Here is a 25,567-nt window from a genome sequence, read left to right as displayed (position 1 = left end):
AAGGTAATTCTTAGTAAGGAGCATGTGTTGTGCATAAAATGTGATCATCCATAAATAACTATCAATTGGTTGGCTATTAATTTAGGAATTTAGTAGACGCTGTGCCTCGTTGCCCCTGAGAGAGCAAGACAGAGAGAAGCTTGAGAGCCGAGGAAGTAAGAGAAGAATAGAGTGTGTGTTTTTGTGGTTGCTTTTGTATGCGTACGGATGTTGTTTGTCCCCGTGCTTGTGTTTGTGTGTGACCTTGGCTCCAAACTAATTACGTGCAATGCACCAGGGAAGCACATGTTTCCCCCCCTAATGCTTTCTAAACAATCTGACGGAGGCTGAGTGCCTCAGCACCGTAATTAGTTGGTGATCCTTCCTCTGACCTCGTCTTAAACCCTCTCACATCCACTATCCACTATTAGACTTAACTGAGGGCCTGGAGGTGGGGGTCTGGGGGTTAGAGAGAAAGAGAGTCTGCCCATGCAATTACATTTGCTCACTGCCTTTTAAGCACCTTATTTATCCAGCATCTCTTGGAACTGGTGCCACACTGGTGTCCATTTGTTTTGGACCAATTTGTGTGAAATATTTAAAGGAGTTTAATTGCATCACAAGACAGAACAAACTCATAAATGGGAGGTTTGGAAACATGGTTGGGACATTTTGTGAAGAAAAATGTACTTTCTGCCATCTATTCACAAACCACAGCTGGTGTGGTTTTCCTACCATTTTATATAATGACCTGCCTGGTGTACAGTAGAAATACTTTTGAAAGTTTTCTTCATTTTTAATACAGTACATTGGCCATTAGCTGTGGTTTTAGTGTTTCACTGCCATGCCTCTCTCTCACCTTAAAGTGAACAGGCTATTTTGGCTGTCAATTCACATACGCAGCTTCTCTAATGAGCTGCTGCTTTAATTGGCAACACTGCAGCCCCCTCCTCCAAAATGAGCAGGCTAAGTTAAGAGGTAGTGCTGCACAATCAATCAGATATTAATCTCCATCACGATTTGGGCTTTCCACATTTAAGTGTCGATATTTACGTTTAAAATGCGTGCTCCGCTCATGGACAACTCTGCTGCATATCCAATCATGCGCTTCCTAAACTATTAACCCGCCACCATGGGGCGTTCCAAGAGTTTTTGGCTTCACTTTTGGGGAGCTGTGATGTTAACCTATGAACAACTTTCCTGAATGTTGCACTAGGTGAAGAAGAACCCTAATTTAAGTCTTAGTGTGATGCAAATTATTGTTAATTAGCCCAACATGGAAGTGTAAATGTTAAAGCAATACAAATAGTTAGTCCTTAAAATCAATGAATAATCGTGATCATCATTTTGGTCATAGTCGAGTAGCCCCAGTATGAAGCACGTAGGTGAGAGAAATCAGTCAATCCCAGGCAAAATCAGAACGACCTGTACAAATGTCTTGATGTGTTTTTGTGTGTAAATTTTCACACTTCAAAAGCACTAAAATGTTGGGCATTACTACCTTTTCGGCTGCCCCCTTTTAGTGGCTGAGGACTCGAGAGAAAAAATGTCTGTGTATTATTGATGAGCCCATTGCTTTAGAAGACAGTGAGTGACAGTTTCAGGACTAAATGAGTGAAGAAGACAGCTAAATATAAAATAAATGGACAAACAAGTAAATGGTGTTTCCACACATCAAAACGTCTACCCATTCGAAACACACCTCTGTTAAATTGACCTCAATGTGTTACCCCTGTCTCTCCAGCAGCCAATTAGACTTGTACTTTGCTAAATTGGACAGCGCCTATGGATAGTATTACAGCTGAACATCTTAAACTTGCCAGTAAGAAACTGTGCCCTCTGGTAGCTATGTGCTACACAGGTTTATTTGTTCATGGAGCATTACCTGATTCTATGCTCTCTGTTGTGCTAGTACCAGTTATTAAAGATAAAGTGGGGAAGCTGAACAGCTCAGATAATTACAGGCCAATAGCTCTGGCCAGTGTTATGTCCAAAGTGCTGGAGACAGTTCTGTTGTGTAGACTTGAAAGGTACGTCCTGTCTACCGATAACTAATTTGGTTTTAAAAGAAAGCATGGCACTGATTTATGTACTTTTGCACTAAAGGAAATTTTAGAAAATTATAATAGGCAAAATTCCACAATGTTCATGTGCTTCATTGATGCTTCTAAAGCATTCGATTGTGTTAATCATGAGAAATTATTTTTTAAATTGTCTAAAAGTGGGGTCCCTGGTTTTTTAATAAGAATCTTGGTTTATTGGTACTCGCATCAGACAATGAGAGTGAGATGGGGGAATGTTACATCTGTTGCCTTCCAAGTGACCAATGGTGTCCACCAAGGCGGAATTCTCTCTCCTTTTCTTTTTAATGTGTATATGAATGATTTGTCTTTAACTTTAAATGCATGTGGTACAGGTTGTAGGGTTGGTGACTCACTAATTAATCACCTTATGTATGCAGATGATTTGGTCATTTTTAGCCCATATAGTGCTGGTCTCCAACAGCTTCTGAGAATATGCACACAGAATGGTGCTGATTTTGATATTAAATACAATGCCAAAAAAGAGTAAGATCATGATTATTAGGAGTAGAGAAGACAGACAGTCAACCTTCCCTGACTTCTGTCTGTCTGGCACTGCACTTGGGGTGTGCAGTGAGATTACATATTTGGGCCATATTATTGCAAATGACCTGTCTGATGATAAGGATATCTATAGGCAGTGTCGGAAGCTGTATGCTCAAGCGAACATGCTGTGTCGTAAGTTTAGCATGTGCTCTGTATCTGTAAAGATCTCACTGTTCAGAGCGTATTGTACACCTTTGTATACTGCCTACCTGTGGTGTCGTTATAAGCAAGGCAGCATTAGAAAACTCATAGTAGCTTATAATGACAGCATGAGGCTGCTGCTGAGAGCTCCAAGAAGCTCCAGTGCAAGCCATATGTTTGTCAGTGTCGGGGTACCTACCTGCTCTGCTGTTTTACGTAACCTGATGTATAGATTTATTTGCAGGGTATCTGAGTCAGAAAATGACTTGATTACTGTTTTGGCTAACCCTGTACGCAGTTCTGTCAGATTTACTTCCAGACTGTGGAACCATTGGCGAACATGTCTGTATGTCAGACACTGAACTTTGTAGAAGTTTTTGTGTTTTATGTTATACTCTGTGTGTTTTTTTTATTGTGATATGGATTCCCCTGGGTCTGAAATACAGTTTATGTATAACTTGGCTAATTTAACTTGTTAAAATGGTTCCATATCTGCTGTTTTAATTCATTTTTTAAGATTATTTTTTTGGGGATTTTCCCTTAATATACAGTGACAGTGGATAGACTGGAAAGGGGGAGAGAGATGGGGGACGACATGCAGCAAAGGGCAGCAGGTCGGATTCAAACCCCCGCCACTGCAGGACTCAGCCAACATGGGGCGAACGCTCTGGGTGAGCTAGAGGCTGCCCCTGTTTTAATTAATTTAAAGGGAACTGTCATATCATGTTTTTGATTTAAACATGTCCTGTTAATCCCAATCCATAATATATTAGTAACCTCTGCAGTAAAAACAGTCAGTCAAAGCCTCAGTAATTTAATCTTGGTCTTGGTATAGACAGCTGAAAGTGCTCATAACTGTCGCTCTCAGTATGTAGCAGCTATGTGCTGCCAGTGGCTTACCTGCCATGCCCAGAGAGGGAAATGAAGTCAAAAAGTTTAAAAAGTCCATTATTCTGCCAGCACACCCCCGAGGGCTCTCATTTTTAAAGCCAGCAGATGAAAACCTGCCTTTTATGTTAATTCTGCAGATATGTCTTATAAGCAGGGGCTCTTAAATGTATTTTTCCAGTTCAGGATCTAACTTTGAGAAATGTAATTTCTCCCTGGGATCTGAACTTATTATATTTCAGCGGTAGTCTTGACAAATGGGGGTTCAACAGGAAAATGTCTCTGACCCTTTTTTGGTTTGAATGTACAAGTCTATGCCATGGTGCAAACTTGTTAGGAAATGTTATTCATCAGACGCACAATTCTTTTTTTTTGGCAGGAAAGTTTTAACAGATGACCGAGCTTTACTCCAAAAGTTGAGGTGCCTCAGAGGCTGAAAAGATTATCTATTTAAATGTCCCATGACATGCTGCTTTTTGGATGCTTTTATATAGGCCTTAGTGGTCTTCTAATACTGTATCTGAAGTCTCTTTCCCGAAATTCAGCCTTGGTGCAGAATTACAGCCACTAGAGCCAGTCCCACAATTAGCTTTCCTTAGGATGTGCCATTTCTGTGTCTGTAGCTGTGGCCTTGACCAACTGCCATGCTTTGCTTGTTTTCAAGCCATGATGTCTCTCTCTTCCTCATGGGCGAGCCAAATTCTCTGGGCGGGCAAAGCAGAGAAAGGGGAGGTAACCTTGCTCTTTATGACCTTATAAGGAGGGGATTCCAGATCCAGAGCCCATCTGAGCTTTCATTTTCTCAAAGGCAGAGCAGGATACCCAGGGCTCGGTTTACACCTATCGCCATTTCTAGCCACTGGGGGACCATAGGCAACTCATATTAATGTTAAAAAACCTCATAAAGTGAAATTGTCATGCCATGGGACCTTTAAACAAGTTAACTTTAGTTGTTGTGTTTGAAAAGTTAACTTTTCACTAACTTGTATCACATAAAACCCTCAGCAGTTGAGTCACCAACAGGATAAGCAAACAACATTTAATTAATGTAAAACGCACAAAGATTACATGTTCAACAGCTCCCTCTCCTGCTGCTCCACAGCTGAGCTACCTCCAGCCGCTCCTTTGGAGCAGGACCCAATCAGATTGTGCCTGCTCATTGGCTAGGTAACCATCTGTTTCCACGGTGCCAGCTAGAGATCGGGTCTCCCTAGAACAGGGAACAAGGGTCAGAGGACCGACGTCTAGCAGACGGTAGCCAGACCAAACCAGACGCCTCGTCCTTTTTTAGTTTCCCCAAGGGTTCCCTCCTGTCACCTTGGGCTGTCACTCAATCCACACTGCGCACGCACGTACGCACACAGTGATTTGCCAGCTGGTATGTGTGATGCCTGACAGCTTGTTTGTACATGTGTTTGTATTGTCTGTCTTCCAAGCTTTATTGGTGTGCAAATGTAAATGTAGCCACTGTTCGATAACAACTTGACCTCAACACCTCCACCTCCCTCTATTTTTTTTATTTACTGGATTTCTCTGTTATACATACTTTCCCCCCTCTTCATCTTTCTTTCTCTTACAGATAAAGTTGCATCATGTAGCTAAACTAGTTCACATGCAGGCCAGTGGATACGGAGACAGGAACAGCTACTGGGGGGGAAGAGGTTAGAATAAAGGCTGAGGCTGAAAAATCAGGCACAGGAAGAATAGAAGGAGACATTTATGTAATACGAATGGCATACAGGAAAGAGTGTGCACCCTTATGCTGGATGAAAACATTGTTAGCGGAGAGACAAGTAGTGCATTAGGGGTCATGTAAGGCAAGGCAGGTTTCTTTATATACCAAAATGCATACACTAAGGCAGTGTCAAAGTGCTGGTTAACTCTGTAAAACAGTTACTTCCTTGTGATATAACTAAAAAGCTTTTACATTTGCTGCTCTAAGGAATCGGTATTGGTTTGCTCTTGGGTAAACAGACCACTTTGAGATGTTCCTTTGTATTTAAGATGTATGGCCCAGGGCTCTCCTCAGATTTAATTGCCCAAGACACATGGACTTGGGTAACAGTTTACATTCACATTAGCCAGGGTTACAGTCTGCTTTCTACATTGACCTGAATTCTTAAAAGTCTCACATAGTTTGGTAATTGGAGTAAGGAATTGGAGAAATATGTCCCTCACCTCTTACAAATGAAGGCATCTAGCTTCTCCAGTATATCTGTCAGATATTGGAAACATATCTGTACAATCACAGAAAAGGGAAAGAAATAAAATGTACAGTGTTTATATGACCACCATGTCCCCACCATCCATTACCCAACTTTCAGCATAGTGGGCGAGTGATTTGTTTGGGATGCATCCAAAACTGTCTCATCAAAGGATAAGTAAAGAGGAGCAGCACTCTGGGCAAGAATCAATACCAGCTTTTGGTATTTGAGTTTTAGCCATGCTGGTGGTGTGGCTCTAGGGATGCCAATGTCGATTGGTTGGTCGGTCCACCACTTTGGTCCAGACTGAAATATCTAAACAATTATTGGATGGAATTCCATGAAAGTTGGTACAGATGTGCATAGCACCTTGAAGATAGTTCCTGCTGACTTTGGTGATCCTTTGACTTTTTCATTAGCACCACCATGAGATTGATATTTGTATTATTATTATTATTATAATTTTTATTATGTGTTATTATGTATCAATGACTACTAGATAGATTGCCCCCATTATTTTTTTGGTCAGTACCAAAAAATGATTAGGTTCGATACCCAGCCCTATGCACCAGAGATTATTATGCACTAGCCTTACAGTAAAAACACACTGGGAGCATAATCGTCGCGTATAGTCGCGTAGCGCACCTATTTTCTTTTCGGTGCCCATGTTATCCAATCTGTCCGTTCATACCAGGCGCGGAGCGGCCGCATCGGAACGTGCGCTGCAGTGATTGTCTCAGCATCACCTCTATTTCTTGCACGGGATGCGAGGGAATGTGTCGAGCCAGGCAGGTAATCACATACAGGAAGACCACAGTGCAGCCGGATGCTTTACAAAAATAAAACACATTTCAAAATAAAACACCCATGAATGGTGATTTTTGGCTGTCTTGACTTCTCACAGCAATCGAGCAGATGGAGAGAGAGACCGACAGACGCACAGAGAGAGTGACACACACACACACACACACACACACACACACACACACACACACACACACACACACACACACATCCTGTCCCTTTCTATTGGAGAGAGAGAGCCGAGAGGAGAAGAGCGCAGAGAATCCATGCCTATCTACACTTCGCGGGCTATACGCCCGTTGTGTTTTCACTGTTAGTACTCTGCTGTGTGTCAAACTTATGGACTACCTACCTTCTTGTGCTGCAAATACACATTAAAGTTAACTGCACACGAAAGCAACAGAATGCAATCTGGCCAATCCTCCTGCAGCTCTGAACAACTGTAATTGTCTACATCTTTGTCTAGACCTTATCGCAACCTGTCATCTCTCTCATATAATCACTTTCTGCTTCACGCACGCACACACACACACACACACACACACACACACACACACACACACACACACACACACACACACACACACCAGAAAATGACAGATCATTGCCCTGTCCTTCAGTTTATTGTCTGCCCTTTATCTTGACCTGTCATCTCTTGCTCTCTTTTCTGTCCTCATGTCTCTTTCTCTCTCACACACATACACATACCCTTGCAGCATTGTTGTGTTGCTTCTGTCCAACTTGCTGATAGACATCCAGTGCCACAATAGGAGGCAATCTTAGTCCGGCGTGGAGCTATTGTTGTCTCTAATAGAATGGACTGAGAGGTGAAGAGGAGCCATTGATTTAGCTGACTGAGAGAGAAGAGGGGGAGAGAAAGAGAGATAGTGAATAAACAAAGACAGGCAGAACAAGAGGCTGTTGACACCTGGTCGAAAAAAAAAAGAGAGAGACACTGATTTCATGTTTGTGCGTCTGTTCGTTCATATGGGTGAAATGGGGCAGTTCCACTTACTTGCTGGGTCAGATGTAGTGGATGGACAGATGGCGGGAAAAAAGGAGAATGTATGAATAATGAAGGAGTGAGAGTTGATTTCCTCCTGTTGCCTCAGCTGATCAAAGATCTAACATATTGGATTTGACAAAGAGAGGAAGTGAAGACGGGCACAAGAAGGGAGAAAATGGGGACAAAGGAATAAAGGATGTGAGAGAGTGTAAGGTGGAGAGAGGGTGAGGGATTGTGATGGAGAGAGGAGGTGAGGACATAGGAGTAGCAGCTAAGACAGAAAGGTAAAAGAGAAAAATGGAATGAATATGAATGCAGAAGAAGAGAAGCAAAATGAGAATTCTTATTAGTATCCTACCCTCGTCTTGAATGTTTCCAGAACCAGATCAAACAAAGAAACAATCAGTCACAGAATAAAATGCAGTGTAGCATGGAACACAAATGAAACACCAGGGAACAAAGCAAAGAACACATAATAGCATGTTCAAAACACTTAGTCCTAGCCTCATTAGCACCACCAAAGTTATGAAAATAGACAAGGAAATGGAGAGTAGAAGGTGGGAGAGGAGAAGAGCTGGAGATTGATAAAGGGAGTGGCTGTGGAAGGATTCAAATGAAGAAATTAGAGAGGAACAGAGCAAGATTTTGAGGTGTAAAGGAAAATAAAGGAGTATGGAAAGAGAGAAAAAAAGAGTGAAGTATGGAAATTCAATGGAGAGAGAGAGAGAGAGACTAAAAGCACAAACAAGAGTCTTAAAAACCTCATGACCCTCAAATGCATTACCGACATAGAGAAAGAAATGTATAAATCCTTTCCTTTTGGAAAAGTTAAAGTAGAAAGACCACAATAACACAATGGAAACAAGGGAAACTGAAACACATATACAAACAGTGTTAACAGATAGATAGATAGATAGATAGATAGATAGATAGATAACAAAGGGGATATATACAATGCACGCTACAGTTAGAGGAATTGCAAATACAGTACGTTAACAAAGGAAAGCTGATGAAGACACAACGGAGTTGAACAATTTGATAGAACATCAGCCTCAGTGGCTGCTCATTCTAACTACCTGAGGCCTGTACTACGAAGCAGGATTTGGCGTTAACGAGTTAACTTCAGGTTCAACCCAGGGTTTTCTGTACCACGACAGTGGATAAGTTGTTACCGGGTTCAATCGCCGTGGCAACTTATGCTGAACACCTAACCTGGTCGGGAGCAGGTTATGTTGGAGATTAGAGATCAACTGGTGTAAAAGCACCGCCTGCTGACCAATCAATACTCGATTGATAACGGCGTCACCATTCTTACCGGCAATTTCCACTGGATGCGGAACGTCGAAGGAGTCATTAGGTTTCCATTAAAGTCAATGTGTGTATTTCCACTGACTGCGGGACGTCTGCGTCCCTACTCCGTCCCAGTTCCGTCAGTCCGCAGCCCTCTGAAGCAGATACGCAGAGCTTCTATTTTTGACGGACGACGGAGAGCTCCGCAGCAACTCAGCACAATTCAGATTGTGCGGGACAGGAAGTCGAACACAGAAACAAAATAAAACATCCGGTTACTTTTCAAAATAAAATACACCGTGCTCACGGCGGGTCATATTTTCCTGCACTACACCTTGAAAACACAGCACAGGGTTGTTTCCCTTCTACTCCTCTGGATGGAAACAAACGGTTGTTGGTTTTGTGGTTCTGTTTATAGAAACTACATCCTGTTATATCGCGCGAACATACGTGAACTCGCGAGATCTCGTGGTCGGCTGGCCGCAGCCGTTACGCAACAAATCCGGACCTGGTGGGTATTGACAGACGGCGGAGCACGTAGCCGTTTTTTTTATTTTCTCTCACAGCTTACCACTGCTGGGGTTGCAACTGAAATAAAAGGCTAAAGCAACGACAGTTCATGGAAAGCAAAAGTGTAATTATGGTCAGATCTTGTGCCTGACTGATGGGAAAGTGACCAGTGTAGTCTAATGTAGGCTGTTATAGTTGGTGTACTGTATATTAGCCAGAATCTGCCTTTGGGGGAGGAGGGGGGCATATCTTAGTGGGGGGGTCTGGGTGTCCTCCCCCAGGGAAGTTTTAAGCATCAACGACTTCATTTCCTGCATTCCGATACACTTTTATGCACCAATTTACGGTAAAACAAATACCTTAGAAAAAAGCACGGATGACAATTCAAAATTTATCAAAAATATAATAGAAAGTATGTTGCGTGTCATTGGGCATTTTTAAGTGGGTAATAAGACATCCTGGAGCTTACTATCACGTAGACTACACCACTGGAAGTGATATTGATAGGATAAGTGTTGTGATTTACGCAAAACAGCGTCAGATTTTTTTGCCAGCTTTCCTTCCTGCATTTTGCCTGTAAAACTGTGTCTGTGTTCTTCATATTTATGTAGAATTATAGTTTGCTCTTATGTAAAATATGCGGCTCTGGTAGATGTTTGCGATTGGTCGTGGTGCGCAAACACCGCCTCTTTTATGTGAACGCGCGCGCCGCTGGATTGGGAAACCCTGGGTGGATTGAACTAGTTGATAACCAGCGTCGTGACACAGGTTATGCGGGACCGCGTTTGCTAGGTTAAGTGAAGCCAGATAACTGAAAGAAATCCAGAGCTTGTTGATCTTGATTCGTAGTACAGGCCTCTGGTCCATCTCCAGTTTATTCCATTCAATCCAAACATGCCGTTTATTTTACAAAAAAAGGAAAATAAGATACAATTTATAACTCCCTGTGTGGGAGAGAATGTTTTACTGGAAATATGTAAAGACAGACAGGATACAAATATAAAAGAACAAACAGAATATATTGAATCACTAATATACTAAAAATTATTAGTCATACCTTTACCAACAACAACAAACTTTGTTTCCATGCAAGCAATTATTTTGCAAGTTGAGGCGTGTATTGACAGGCGTGTAGTAAGATGCAGGGATGGGGATGAGCAAAAATGTGATCAAGACAGCCAGACGAAGATAGGAAATAAAAGTGCAAGACAGAGTTATAGCAGACAGAAAGATGAAATAAAGAGCAAGAATAAGGCTGATTGAAAAGCAATAAAGAGACTTGCGAAACAATTTGTAAGAGATGTAAAGAGAATTTGAATAGTAGCTAGAGAGAGAGAGAGAGAGAGAGAAAAAAGTAAGCACCTAAAAGCACAAACAAGAGTCTTAAAAACCTCCTGACCCTCAAATGCATTACCGACATAGAGAAAGAAATGTATAAATCCTTCCCTTTTGGAAAAAACACCGGGCTGGTAGAAAGAAAGACCGCTAAAGAGGTAGACAAGCTCAGGACATAAAATGGAGACAATGTATATTATATATAATATAGTATTAACAAATAATAAAAGTAAAACAAAAAGCATGATGGGAGGTGGACTAGGAATGTGTGAAAACAAATAACGGAGTGATGGAGAACAGCTGGGTCTGGAGCCTGGGAGGTGTCATGAGGAAAATGGAGGAGAAGGCCATGGACAATATTGTCATTGTGCAGTGTACAAGTACAAAGACAGCGAAATGCAGTTTGCGTCCAACCAGAAGTGCAAAAAAAAGCAGAAAAGTGCAATGCGATATACAAGTATAGACAGGTTGTGCATTATCTAAATGAGCCGCTTGGGTTTACCGCTGTATTGTTTTGATTTTGGGCGAAGATGCTTTGATATTCTAGCCCGTCCAATACTGGATTTTTGTGGTCGATATTGATATCAATATTTGGTTGTAAATAAAAATGAATCCCTTAGATTTGTTATTTTATTGTGACCAAGGTATATACTGAGCAGGACATTTTACAGTTGAAAAAATCTTATCAGTGTTCTCTGGTTGACAGCTATGTAATGGAGACAATGTTCCTAAATAGCAACCAATCCGTTTAGAATTTCTGTGATGCAATATCTTGAAATATACACGGATACCGATATATCTAATATGCTAAAATGCTATTATAGGCTGATTTATCGCCCTGCCCCTTTAGTCAGTCTAGCTGTAGTTGATATATTTGTTAACGATACATTTACAAAGACATCGTTTTGTCAGTTATTGTCGAATGTTATCAATATTGTTTTTTACTTTCATCAATTAGTTGTGAGCAATTAAAGGTGGGTCAAATGAGGAGTATAAACAAGAAGTGTTGACACATTTAGAGGCTATGGAGGGATAAAACAAGTGTGAGATGCTATAGATGGAGGAATAAAAGAAAGAAGCAGTAGAGAATGCGGTTTCTACCCCGCCAGCCGCTGATGGACTCAGGAGGACACACACGCCTTGGTTCTGCTGAGCCTGAAGGACAACTGGAGCTGTTTATTGCTAAATGACTTATCTTCCCCCCCTCTCTTTCTTTCTTTCATTCTTTCTCTTCTCTTCTCTCTCCACCTCTCTACCTCTTTCCATCTGTTGGATAGTTTGCCACATCAGCTGTTCTCCAGCCACACTGAAATGACCCCTCAAGGAAACCTAATCTCTCTGTGTGTGAGTGTGAGTGTGTGTGTGTGTGTGTGTGTGTGTGTGAGAGAGAGAAAGTGTATACGCACAGACACTTAAGTGCTGTTCTCACATGTATTGTATTCTGCAAATTCAACTGACCGACACTGCCCACTCTTGTGATCATATTCAGGTTCAGTTATTGTCTTCATATCCTAAAAACGTCCTAGTATATTTGTATTAAATCATGTTATAGATTAAAATGTCAAAACGTATGATGTCCACAGCATCACTCATTCAATCATCTCGTCTTGCTTCAGAAGCCAAGCCGTCACCCAATCTCCGGAGTGACTAGATAAACTGTCCTCAGACTGGAGGGGACACCTTCTTTCTGGGCGCTGGTTGCTAGGGATTGTCTCTAAACAGTCAAGTACTTTGGCTTCTCTACTGGCTAGCATAAATTGGTTAAGCAACATCTAGTCTATACACAGTCTACACACAGTCTATACATTGCTGGGATAAAACCTGCAATGCGATCCTATCTCCGCTACCTATTTTGCAAGGGCACCGTCGCTGCATCCGAGGCTTAGCACCGCCCAGGACGATTGTGATTGGTTTAAAGAAATACACACACAGCTGACGCAGCGCTGTGGAGATCTGGCAACGTGAGACTAAGCTACTTATAGACCCTACCTTTCTGTGTCTCATCAAATGCCAATTGCATTAAAAACATATCAAAACACATAAAAGCTACATATAAATTAGCTGTCAGAAATGCATTAAAAGCAATGTTATAATACTCACAGTGTTAATAAAAGCCAGTAACATGACATCTTTGATTTCTAGCACTTCTAGCAACAATTCTTAAATGACCATCATTAGACATTACAGGCCTGGTGTTTATCTTCCTACATTTTGCCCTACATGTGGCTTTATATTTATATCTAATTTTAACTTTTTTTCTTAACCAGCTGGCATTATGCAGCCCAGATGAGGCAGAGTAACAACGTGCAGGGAACAGTAGTGAAATGAAGGACCTTCAGCTCTTTGTAATATTTTATTATTCCACCACTTCACACCAAAATCTGAGGCCGGGACCCATTCACGGCTCACCCTTTATGTTCTTCCAGACACATTTACAGCCCCGCTTGTTTTGTCATGCCAGTGTTCGTTAAGGGTGATATGAATGAATTAATATTCAGGCATCTCGCTCCCAGTGCACTCTCGCTGCATGTCTATCTATCTCTCCTCTCTACTGCGCTGCTTGACTGAGTGCTGAGCATTCGGACTGCAGACGTGGGCTGTGCGAGTCATCCAAACTGAAAATCCAACCATATGGGCACAGACCCGCTACAAGAGCTATATCAACCATTATTAAGCATTAAATGATGTCTGTTATCTTATCAATCTTCTACGTTCTTTCGTCATGAATTAACGTGTTCCATAGACTGTAAAAATAAGTGGTTTGTAATTGTAACAGTAGCTCTCTCCTCTCCTCCTCTCCTCTCCTCTCTCTCTGTCCTGTCTCTTTCTCTCTCTCTCTCTCTCTCTCTCTCTCTCTCTCTCTCTCTCTCTCTCTCTCTGATCACACACACTCACTCTTTCCCTCTCTCTATCTTTCTCTCTCTCTGGTGCATGCTGTCCAGAGGCAAAACGCAATTACAACTGTCCAAACTGATGATTTTGGGGAAAAAGTGACAGCCAGAGTGTCCACCTGCAGTTGCACTTGCAAAATCAGTCTGTGCGCCGTTTGGTAAATCAGAACTGTTACTTTTTGAGCACGCAATGAATGCCATTAGCGCCACAGCAAAACCCCTGCCCTGGTGACGGGGTGGATGTCATCACCAATGGACGAAAAAATAAATACATTTCAAACCCTTTGCATGTGTGCTATGATACACTCACTCTCGGGCCATAAGGGTGCAAAATGTTAATGTGCAACTAATCTTGTTAGTTTTCTCAACAAGGGATCAATTTCACAGCTTGTCTGAGAAGTTAGAGACAAATATTCCTGTAATACAAATATCTGCTTTATCTCCTCCCTTGCACCTTTTGTCATTTCTGGTTCACAGGAGTATTATCCACTAGTATGACTTTTTTTTACTCCTTCTGGTTGCTTGAAATGATTTATCCATAGCGTTTGAATTCCAGCATGTATTCACTTTGGGAGTCAGCAAATGCTTAAAGTATAAATATTACATATTACAGACCAACCATTTTAGGTTTTTCCAAAGGGAGCCTCGGTCCATATTGACTCGGCCTGATTTTTCTTCTCCTCAGGACAACTATACATTTGCCCAGCCAGGCATCCAGAGGAAAGTCAAGGCCCTGGAGGAGCTGGTCAGCAGGATTGATGGTGAGTCATCTGCCTTGTCTCCATCCATCCATCCTTCCTTCCACCCATCCATAAAGTACTTTCTGCTCACAGCTCTGCCATTTTGACTTGATTTCCATTTCTACCTCTTCTTGTCTTTCCAGTTGAGTCTCCTCTCTCTGTATCAGCCATATTTTTTCCATTTCTGATGTCTTCTCCCTCAAACACCGGTTGAACGGTTATTCATGCAAACACAAAAATAAGTCAAAGTCTTCAAAGTCATCACCCTCTGTGTGGTTGTCAGCTTTACAATGGGCATGCAAGACAATGGGCTTCATTCCAAACCTTTTCTAATTTTTTAACTTGTGCATTCACACACATAGGTATACATGCAGAGAGGTGGAAAGGGGCCAATGATTGGGCCACACTTGTCCCGCATGTATATTTTAAAGTTCTTAGTGATACTCTGCCAGGCAACAGGAATAAAAAAGTCACTTTAAAAATTGCTTGCATGGGGAGTTTTTTTCCCTCTTACAGTTTTGTTAACACCTAAACTTCCTTTGACAGTTTAAATGTTTGTGTTAGAACTAGATACACACCAGGAAGTTACATTTGTTTTCACGCCTTGATTCTTCCGCGCTTGTAATAATTACATGACACTGCGATCGCTGATTGTCATTCCACCCGTCTGTCGGGGGAAATGTCAACGTGTTGGTGATTATTAGCACAAAACAATGGCTTGCAGAAGTGCTGGATGTTAATTTATGCACACAGTGTTCTCATACACAGCACCTTAGTGTTAAATAGCAACGCTACTTTTTCTTCGGTTTCCTCCTTTTCTTTTTCATGATGTCAAAACAATAAATGTGTAAATATGGTTTGAATGGTTTATCCATCCATACTTACTGTACCTTTGTCACTTGTGTGGCATTTGTGGCGGCCTACGATGCAGTGTGCAAAACGAGGTCTAATCGAAGCAAGCCTTTTGTACAATGGTCATGTTCTTGGCTAACCTTGGTGCTGCCCGACCATCCTGTCACCCGCTCTGTCAGCCAGAGGAAGTGGAGGACTCGCCCGCTGCATCCAAATGGATGGAGAGAGAGAGAGACAGAGTGCATACTGTACGTGTGTGTACAGGAGTGTGAATGTCAGAGAAAGTTAGTGTGCATACGCAGGCCTGTCTGTTTGCATGTGTGATTGTGACAGAGTAAACATGCCGATAGAGAGGGCAGTCGCATGAGATCGTTGGTGCATGTCGTTGCCTCTGTGGGAGGAAAAAACAACAACTGATATACTGTACATGTGTGTACATTTGGAGTGTGTGTCCCCTTCTAGGTTTAGAAAATAAATAAATTGACGAAATAAAGAAGCAAAGTCCTCCCAAGCTCCGCCACACCCCAGCAAAGACATAAAAAATGACTTGACATTTTCACTGTATTTATTCCATAAGTGCCCTGTCATCATACTTGGGGCAGAGCCATTTTATACCTCGCTAGCTTGACATTACCACCTCTAATGAGATCACAGATAGCTTTTATCTTGTGTTACAGGATTGTTTTTCGCACCGCTGTCGACATAGCATCTGTTTTGGGAACAATGGCCTCTCATCTCTCCCAAAATTACCTATCAGCGCTTATCAGATGCAGGGTTATCCAGAGTGTTGTGCAGTTGGATAAAGGGTGGGGTCCTGCCTTTTCACAACAGGCACATGTTTTAGCGACTTGTGCAGAAATGACCATTTCTCTCTAGATAGAAAAATAGATTTTATGGTCATATTTATTGTTTCTTTATTGTTTTTCTCTCTGTGTTAATGATTTTTTTTTTGTATGTTTCTTTTGAGATTACCAATCCATTACATTACCAGCGCTAATGGTACTTAATCTTGCAGCTCGTTAATTTTAGATTTGTTGGACAAAATGTAGTGCACAATGAACAATCTATTATTCTCCATGAGAGCGAGCGAGTAACCTTCCCAAAAAAGCAAGAGAAAACCCTTTAGCTGTTGCTGTGGGTATTCTGTTTCAGCCTTGTGTCCATTTTGTATCTAATACAGGGACTTTAGTAGTTGATGGGGTATTTGTGAAGCCAATGGGAGGAGACGCGAGGATAGCGGGAAGGAGGAAGGTGGGAGTTTCTTTTTGACCTCAGCTCAGTGTTTTTAATTGTATTATTGTTTGCAGTACAGGACAGCAAGGATAGGACATTGCTGATCTGTCTGTCTCGCACCACTTTCTCACCTTTTCTCTGCTTCTTTAAATCGACTGCACCTACCTCCTCCTATATATCTGTCAGATAGAGGTAAAACACACACATACACTGTACATTCACAGAGAGGGAAAGAAATATAATGTGCAGTCTTTATGATCATATCCCCATCTTCCATTACCTGCTATGTCTTTTAGCACAGTGGGGGAGAAAAAAAAGGACTGGATTTGTGCCAACAGGTCACAGCCATTTTTGCACAATGTTGTCCTCCTACTCATCCCCATTTTCCCTCCCTGTAACCTAACTTTTTTTTTTGAAATAACTCTTCTACCCTTTGAAAGGCACATTGGATGGTAGGCCTTAAGTGACATACCAATGGAAAATAGAATGATTGGCTGTGTCAAATGCAGCAGACATGTCAAACAGAATTCAAACGGCATGATTTCGAGAGTCTAAAAACGCCAATTAAACACCAATCCAGGATGAGGTTTGATTACTATAATGTCACCAGTTTATGTCCTAGAATGGCTGGGAAAAATGACCTTCTCCCTCAAGTGTTATGACTAAGGTGTCTCATCCTCAGCTCTGTCAACTTTCCCAGTATGACAAAGTTAAAAAATACGTTTATTATCCAAAATATTCTGCAGGTGTTTATTTGTTTTCTGTGAATGTAGTCCCATAGTGTAAGCTCTAATTGATCTTGAAGTAAGGACGCCAAAAAAAGCAGGAGGATTTGTTAAAACTTCTAAAAATCAAAGCTGTTTATTTCTTTACTCTAATTCTTTTAGTTGAAAACAGTGGGTGACATTGTTGGAAGGCTTTTACTTTGAATGTTCTTTGTTTCTCTTTCTGCTTGCCCCTCCCTCAGACTCCCTCTTGTAATTATCTTACTTGTAATAAGTGACGCTAACTCCTATTAGCCTTGCTTGACGCTAGCTCGTGTATCTCCTCAACAGACAAGCCACTTTGTCGGCATGCCTGTAATGCTTCTCTGATCTCTTTATCTCTCCCTTATCTATTTCTGTGTATAGTTGCATGCAAGTGCTTTAGCGCAAGTTCATCAACATGCAAATTGCCCAAAGGTGAATTTATTTATGCTAATCGGAGGACGCACTGGCAGCACACATTCTGAGCCTGAATTGTGTAAAATGGCTGGTAGCTGGATTGTGGATGTATTGCATAATAAAAGGCAGAAAAATGCTACATTGTTTATATGGGTTTGAAAAAAAAAAAAAAGATAATTTTCCTTTCTGTAGCGGCAGCTGCTGTTTGAAGTGGCTATGCATTTTGTGTGCATGACAGCCTGTGTATATTTACCATCCTGTTTGTTTAATGTGTATTTAGTGGGGCTGGATTTGTATATAAATTCACACTTGTGTAGAGAAGACGTGCTTTGCTTTTCTGGAGTTTTTGGAATTTTGAAGTTGTGCCATATTTTTAAAGCTGTGTTGAGTTCAGGTTCAGGCCTGCTGTGGTGTAACCGGGGCACGAGGTCAATTACACCATCTTTCCCTGTCTTCCCACACAATCCTCCACAACCAGACATCACATCTATAGTGTTCATTCACTCTGCTCTCTCTGTCTTACAGCAACTTTACATACTGTACTTAATATACTGCACGTTCCAGGTTTTCAATCATTTTACATTAATTTGTTTAAAGAAATTTAACAGACATCTTTGGAAAATGTGAAAGTTATGTCACTACGGTAACTGCATTTAGGCCACAGTCTTCACTGCTGAGCATCTAGGATGGTGTTTCTAACGTTCCATGGCGTTTCTTGTGCGTTAGTTATGCTAATGTACTACTCCTATTCACACAAGCTGGTTTACAAGTAGCCAGTATTGAGTTTACGCATATCATTTGCAGTTTTCTGAAGCGTTTGCATCATCTGAGACTGAGACACACACATTAAGTACATGATGTACTTGCATGAGGTCTGCTGTTCCACCTGTTTTCATGCACCAGGATCCACAAGAACATTTTTGTAATGCCTAATGTTTAGGACAGAGAGAAGCATTGTTGATGTGTGACAGTGCGCGCGCACACACACACACACACACACACACACACACACACACACACAGATATATATACAGTGACACCATACAACTTATCTGATCCCACGATTGCTGGAGTCTCCCTCGGGCAATCGGTAATAAATGTGTGACCTTGTGGTTGTTTATTGTGTGAGAGGAATAGGTAAGCAAGCATCACTCAGTGGACTCTATCTTTTGTACTTGACTTTGTTATTTAACTTTTTCATTTTTACTTGTTATAGCTGCGTCTCGCCAGAGGGTGTTTCTCTTTGTGTGACAGATACACTAATAAACAGAGATATATTTATAGTGCGACCAAACACACACACATATATGTCCACGCAATATTCTGTACACACATTTATATACAGTAACACAGAGAATGACAACTACATGTATGTACAACATAAAAGCACAACAAAAATAAAAAAAACATACACTTTTAGTCAGTAAGCTGTGTGTCTAGTGCATTGTTGCTGCATGGAAAAGTAGCACTAAACACATTCCTCGAACAGCAATTGTCCAATCATAGCTTAGCAACCTGTCCTCTAACTAGAAGGCGTTAGAGGACAATACTCTGAAAGGGTTTGGAGGATAGTGTTTTATTTCTAACCTTTCCCAAACCTAAAAACACAAGAGCAAAATTACAAGGAATGGATTAAACAGTGGGGTTTCTGCTCTACAGCCTATGTCTGTGGGATCAAAGTTACGTTAAAAAAAACATTATCATTCACAACTAGCACATCTTGTAATGTTAGAAGTGAAAACATACTGGAAATATGAAGTAGTATAAAACCCAAGCAGCCAAAAGGTTTTTATTAGAATGACATTACAGTGTGATCTTACATTTCTTTCTTATAATACTAGGATAAATTAGCTTTAGTACAATCGTCATATATGTAGCAATTAATTGCATATTTAAGATCCTTTACAGGCTTCTTGTTTAATAACAAGTCAGCTGGAAACATAATCAGCTGGGGCCAACTTTTGAAGCTAACCTTAGCTTAACCCTCCTGTTGTCCACGGGTCAAATTTGACCCGTTTTCAAAACGTTTCTATATCATAAATTTGTGTTTCTTTCAACCAAATTGTCAAAAGAAATAACATTTGACATTTTGACCCCGAAAAACAAAAAGTTGCACTGTCGACGGGAAGACAACACGAGGGTTAATGAGCTAGCTAGCTACAACTGAAAAAATCTGCTTGCAACAGGTGTCATTTCAGCTGGCAAAATCAACAGTCGCTGGCTAGAAATGAGAAGCCTGCTTTTGTCTACTTCTGACTGACATCAAGGACCCATGGTTTTAAACATGAATGGGAATTTTAAGCGGAAAATCTGCTACTAGTATCATTGTAAAATAGTTAAAAAAAAAGAAATGCTTACTGTGAAATTGAAAGCTTGACACGCATAGCACTGGTAACTAATGGGGGCGAGGAGCTGTGCTGAAGCTGGCACGAGTGAAATGGATGAAGTTTACAGTGAGATGATTGCATTCTCTATTTATAAATACAATATATTACAGAGACGGGGAGCTATGGGAACAGTTCACAGTAAAAAAAAAAATAAGCAAATGTAAAAGAAAGCAGCTCTGTTAGAACAGAAAGTGAAATGGTAAAAGAAAAAAGAAGAAGAAAAAAAACAGCCAATAGGAGAGTGGAAGAGTGTAACTGTAATTACGTTTTGTACCAAAGAGAGCATGAAGTCAGGCAGAATTGGCCTCATCAGCAGAATCCTGGGAGCTGCTCACTAGTCACTGTACGACCTTTGACCTCCTGCTGTCCACCCGCACTTCCCCAGCCACGGGCTACAGTCCACTGTGGGGAGCAGACTAGCCGGCATCATGGCCTCCATGCTAAACCTCAACCAGCAGTGGGAGGGAAGACAAGACTCATCAGTCAATCATTGTCTATGAGAGATTTCATCCGCAACCTCCCTCAGCCCCCATAACTACGCTACCCAGCATGCCGAGCACTGTGCCAGCTGGACAGCAGCCCTCGGTTAAAAAGTCACAAGTTGTAGCGCTTTAGTTCATTTCATTGTTTCATCGTTCATGTTTATTTATTTTTTTTCCTGTTCTTTTTTTGTTTCATAACTCTCCTTTCTCCACTCCCTCTCCTACTGCGATTACTCCTCATGACAAACGACTCTCCCTTCCACCACTCCCCCCATTGCGCACCTCTTCCCCTCTGTTTGGTGAAGCCGCTAATATTAGGCAGAGCAAGTTCATTAGTGTAATTTAACATTGTCTAAAGTTGTTCCACTCTCTCCCTCTCTGTTTGGCAGCTAGCTAGGATCTGTCACCATGATGCATTCGCCGTTAATGAGCTTGCCTTGTTTATGCTTTTACAGCAGCATGTGATAATTAAACTGCAGAGACGAGTGCGAAGTAATCGCTTTGTGTTTACTTCGCACCCTGCACATGTGTTGGAGTGTGTGCATAATTGTCAAACATGCATGTGTGAGCAATGGAAGATAGGTCAAATTCAAATGTTTGCTGTGTGTTGTTTGAGCACACTAATGTATGTGTTCTTGGCTAGAAATACCTTAATGTTTTGTCATTTGAGCTTTATTAAAGCTGTAAATTTGTGTGAGTGTGGGGGTGGGGGTGTGTTGGGGGGGTGTGAGTGGTTGTCAGTCAGACCTGATTAAGAGCACAGAGTTTGAGAGAAGAGAATGCTATAGTTCCTCCCTAACTGGCTTTTCTTATAGATTCTCTGACAGCTCTTTAATTACAGCTCTATTATGATGTGTGTGTGTGAGAGAGAGAGAGAATGAGTGTCATTGGTTTGATGACTATGAAATAGGGAGTCGCTGAATAATGAGTGGTATTTTTAATCTTTTGTTATGTAAAGAAGCACAAAACAAACATTTTTCAAGAACCGAGAAAGGAACAAAGGCAGCGTCACAGCCTCATGTGCAGCAAATTTCCAGCAGACATTTCTGCTTCTCATCCATTCTCGTCAGCGAGCGTTCATGCCAGCCCGCCATGACACTGACATTGACACCACTGATGTTTGAACTCCGCATTGAGAACACATTGAGATCGCCAGACGCAACGTATGGTTCTCTCTGTGTGGTTTGTCGGAAGTGGGAACATAATCTGAACTAATTATAGGAGGAGAAAACTAAACACATTTTATGGTTATAGGGAGACAGATGCCGAGATCTAATAGCCAGCTGATGTTTATGTTTGGAAAGTCGAGCCGAACGAAACAAACTGAGTGGAAACTGCCGCCTTGACTGATGATTATATTTATATTCAGCTGTTTCTTGGTGTGTTCTCAGCTGTTGTTGGTACCAGCAAAGTAAAATTACAGCAATTTGCACAGAATAATCCATCATACCTACATCAAATCAAGTCTGGTGATTTTCTATATTTTTCAAAAAACAACAAATAGTACTTACAAGTATTGACTGTGAAGCTAAAGCCTGATGTAGTTCATATTTTCATTGTTTTCCAAAAGCTATTAAAAACACACCACTGAGTGGCCGGGTTAGCTCAGTTGGTAGAGCAGGCGCGCGCATATAGTGGTTTACTCTTCGATGCAGCAGCCGCGGGTTCGACTCCGACCTGCGGCCCTTTGCTGCATGTCATTCCCCCTTTCATGTCTTCATCTGTCCTGTGAAAATAAAGGCCTAAAAATGCCCCCCAAAAAAAATCTTTAAAAATAAATAAATTAATAAAAAAAAAACACACCAATGAGTTACACAGGCGACATGGTGCTTCATTACAATGAACATGGGCATTGTGTTCAACACAACAGTACACTGAAATGTGTTTCTTAAAACATTTTAGGCAATCCAGTAACAGAATCTTGATTCATATTTGATCAGCACCGCCTAGTTTGACAGTTTGATCTGAGTTTCGTAAGCCTGGTGCAATGCTGGACAGAGAATACCGGTTACGGTCTTTGACTGCGTTCAAACATGACGCTCCTCCGTCAGTCATCCGTCTTAAACCCGCCCCACGTGAGATAATCGGCTGTGATCGCTCTGCCTAGTTTCTCTTTGGCTGAAAATCTGTTTTGAATGGGGGCCCAGACATATCTGCCAGAGCCAATGAAACATGAGCTGGAAGATTTGTCTGGTTTCCAGGCTACATTGGGACATTATTAATGTTCCAGAGGTGGCTAATTGAATATTTGCTATTTTCCTTAGTAACATGCATTTTAGCCATTACCAAATTACTATTTATTTTTTATTTTTATTGTTTTACTGTTCCCGCAGGAAAATCATGAGGCTTAAAGGAAATGCAGCCTGCCTCATGGAAAAACTGAAGAGATGCATTTTAAAATAAAGTGTCCATTTTGACAGGGTTTAAATTAGGACATGACCAATGAGTGTGCCCAGAAGAAGTAGGTTTTGATTACTTTAGTTAATACTGAGGTGTCGGAGGAGAAAAATCACACACATAGATGATAAAAAAATCAGTGTTGAGCTTATGCAATATTAAAATGACCCAACGTCCCTTTGTCAGAAAAAAAGATAAATAGTCACAATTTTATTAAAACCCCATGGGGTTTAACCTCGTGTGACAGAGATAAACAAAAATACAGTTATACAGCAATAATGTCGGAGAAATTATATGCTCACACGCTATACCTTTTTATAAATGTGCTGCCTGTCCTCCCCTCTAGATGCTATTGACCTACATTGTGTGCACTCCATTCCTCACTGGACTGACATGCAATTGCTTTGGAGTTTTATTTAACAACGAATATTCTCCCTTTTCTCATCTCAGTTTGATGTGAAGCTTTTCTCTGACAATTCTGATAGCTCTGTAATTACATCTCTATTATGAGGAGGCGAATGTGTGCGTGATTGGTTGTGCGTGCGTGTGACACTGACTGCAGTAGTTATTAGCAAAGAGGGAAGCGATGAAGGAATCCGTCTATCAACACACTGTCATCATTAATATTGCCAGATCCTTGCCAGGAATTTTTGTGCCTTATATACTGTACATCTATCTCTACTATTTTGGTGGAACCTTAATCTATGTGGAATATATTTATTTTTCATATTGTGATTATTATTATTTTGACAGAGTCTGTGCACCGCCACATGCAGCAGTACGAGGTGGAGTACCTGCAGTTTGCCTTCCGCTGGATGAACAACCTCCTGATGAGGGAGCTACCATTACGCTGCACAATCAGACTGTGGGACACCTACCAGGTAAACACACACACACACACACACACACACACACACACACACAGCAAAAGCTATTGTTATTTATGCCTTTTGTTATCTGTCCATTTCTATCTTTCTGGCTCTGCATGGGATCTCAGAAATGGGGATATTCTCTGATAATGACATCTATGATTGCCTCAGAAGTGATGCTTTTGTAATTCCTACCATTATGTTCCAGCCAACCTAGGTGGCATGATACAACATAATACAGATATTTATTTATATATAATATAAAGCTATTAAATCATGACGGCTATCTCTGTGATAGTCTTAGTTATACAGAGCCTATAATACAGCCTATCTATGCTGCTCGGCCCCATCACACAACCATGCTGCTGACAAATTTACACTTTTCTTGTTAAATTAACAGGATGAGTTGACTTGTTCAGAAAAAGAAAGGTTTAAAAAATATGCAAATAAGATCCGGGGAAAGGGATTGTAAAGGATTAGTTAATTCAGTAAGAAAACAAAGATGTCAGTAGCCCCTTTCATGCAAGAAACAAAAGTTTTGCTGTCCAACTTAATGGTTTAATTTTATGGCTGTTCTGTTCGTGTGTGTGTGTGTGTGTGTGTGTGTGTGTGTGTGTGTGTGTGTGTGTGTGTGTGTGTGTGTGTGTGTCAAAGTAAAGCCTAATACTGTGTTGACCTAGATGTGTGCGAGAGTGAGAGAGCAGGATCTTAATCCTATTCAAACACATCTGGACCTGCTCGTTTCGCTGCCCTTTTACATTTACACACAGCTTAATAGGCGGCGCCTACAGTTACATCAGATTGTTAACCTCAGTTGGCGTTGTCAATAACACCTAATGTCTGCTATTGATTCAGTGCGGTGTGTGTAAAGGCTTGAATGTGTGTGGATAGTTCAGAGCTTGAGCTGAGTACATATAATGGATTTTCCATCGTATGCAGAGGTTGAGAGTGTAAGACATGCGAGCGCAGTGTTTGATTAGACGTGGAAAGTGGAGAGAAGAGCATGAAGATGAATTGAGATTTGAAGTAAAGTTCAAAACGTCTCCATTGGTGGCTCCTCCAACTGTGGCAGTTAGTTGCACAAACATATGTGTGTATCTTTTCTGCTGTCATCTTCGCAACAGTGTCTGCATCTGTCCCCCTGTTGTTGTTCTTCCTGCTGCCTGTTCTCAGCATCAATCAGAGTGTCTTCCTCTTTTTTTGGTTAAAATGGGGATTGTATGAAATGCAGATGGTCTTGTCACATTTACCCATTTTTGTTTGCTTAGCTCAAAAATCTGACGTCTGCAACTGTAACTCTGAGGTCTGACATTCCCACAGCTCTGAAGTTACTGTCTGAAAGCTGTAATGTAGCATAGCTGCTTCCCATTGACACAAATGCGACCAAGTAAATTAGGGACTTTCGTCAAATAACTGTACCTTTCTGTATATGTGACTTTTGGTTGCAGTTAAGGGCATTAGGAGAGCAGGGATAGATGGGCAAAGGGAAACACATTTAGATAGGTAATAGATCAAGGTATAAAGTTGGGTGTTGAAAAACAGAGAATGAAAGGGGATAGAAAGAGAAAGGGGCAAAAAGAGAGAAAAAGTAGAAAGAGAGAAAGTGGAAAGACTTACAAAATTAAAATAAAGCTTAGTCCACAGTTCAAAAAAACCATAGCTTGGATGAATGAACAACACCAAATGAATCTTGTCTAAATCTTTCTGAACTCTTGACTAAACTGGGCAGCATGAAATAGATTGCAGCTGACAGGTAAAAGCCACATAAC

The 25,567-nt window shown here is 41.1% G+C and overlaps 1 protein-coding gene across 2 annotated transcripts in view; it reads left to right on the top strand.

Annotated features, from left to right (window-relative positions):
- tbc1d22a (TBC1 domain family, member 22a) overlaps window positions 1-25,567 on the top strand; it is a 133,532-nt gene that overhangs the window by 71,664 nt on the left and 36,301 nt on the right. For both annotated transcript variants that reach the window (XM_031284838.2, XM_031284839.2), the window contains exons 11-12: window positions 14,361-14,436; window positions 23,683-23,810. In XM_031284838.2, coding sequence (XP_031140698.1) covers window positions 14,361-14,436; window positions 23,683-23,810 — 204 coding nt within the window. The remainder of the gene's footprint in view (window positions 1-14,360; window positions 14,437-23,682; window positions 23,811-25,567) is intronic.

Source organism: Sander lucioperca, chromosome 20 (assembly GCF_008315115.2).
Source record: "Sander lucioperca isolate FBNREF2018 chromosome 20, SLUC_FBN_1.2, whole genome shotgun sequence".
NCBI lineage: Eukaryota > Metazoa > Chordata > Actinopteri > Perciformes > Percidae > Sander > Sander lucioperca.
This window is presented reverse-complemented; position numbering and strand designations above follow the sequence as displayed.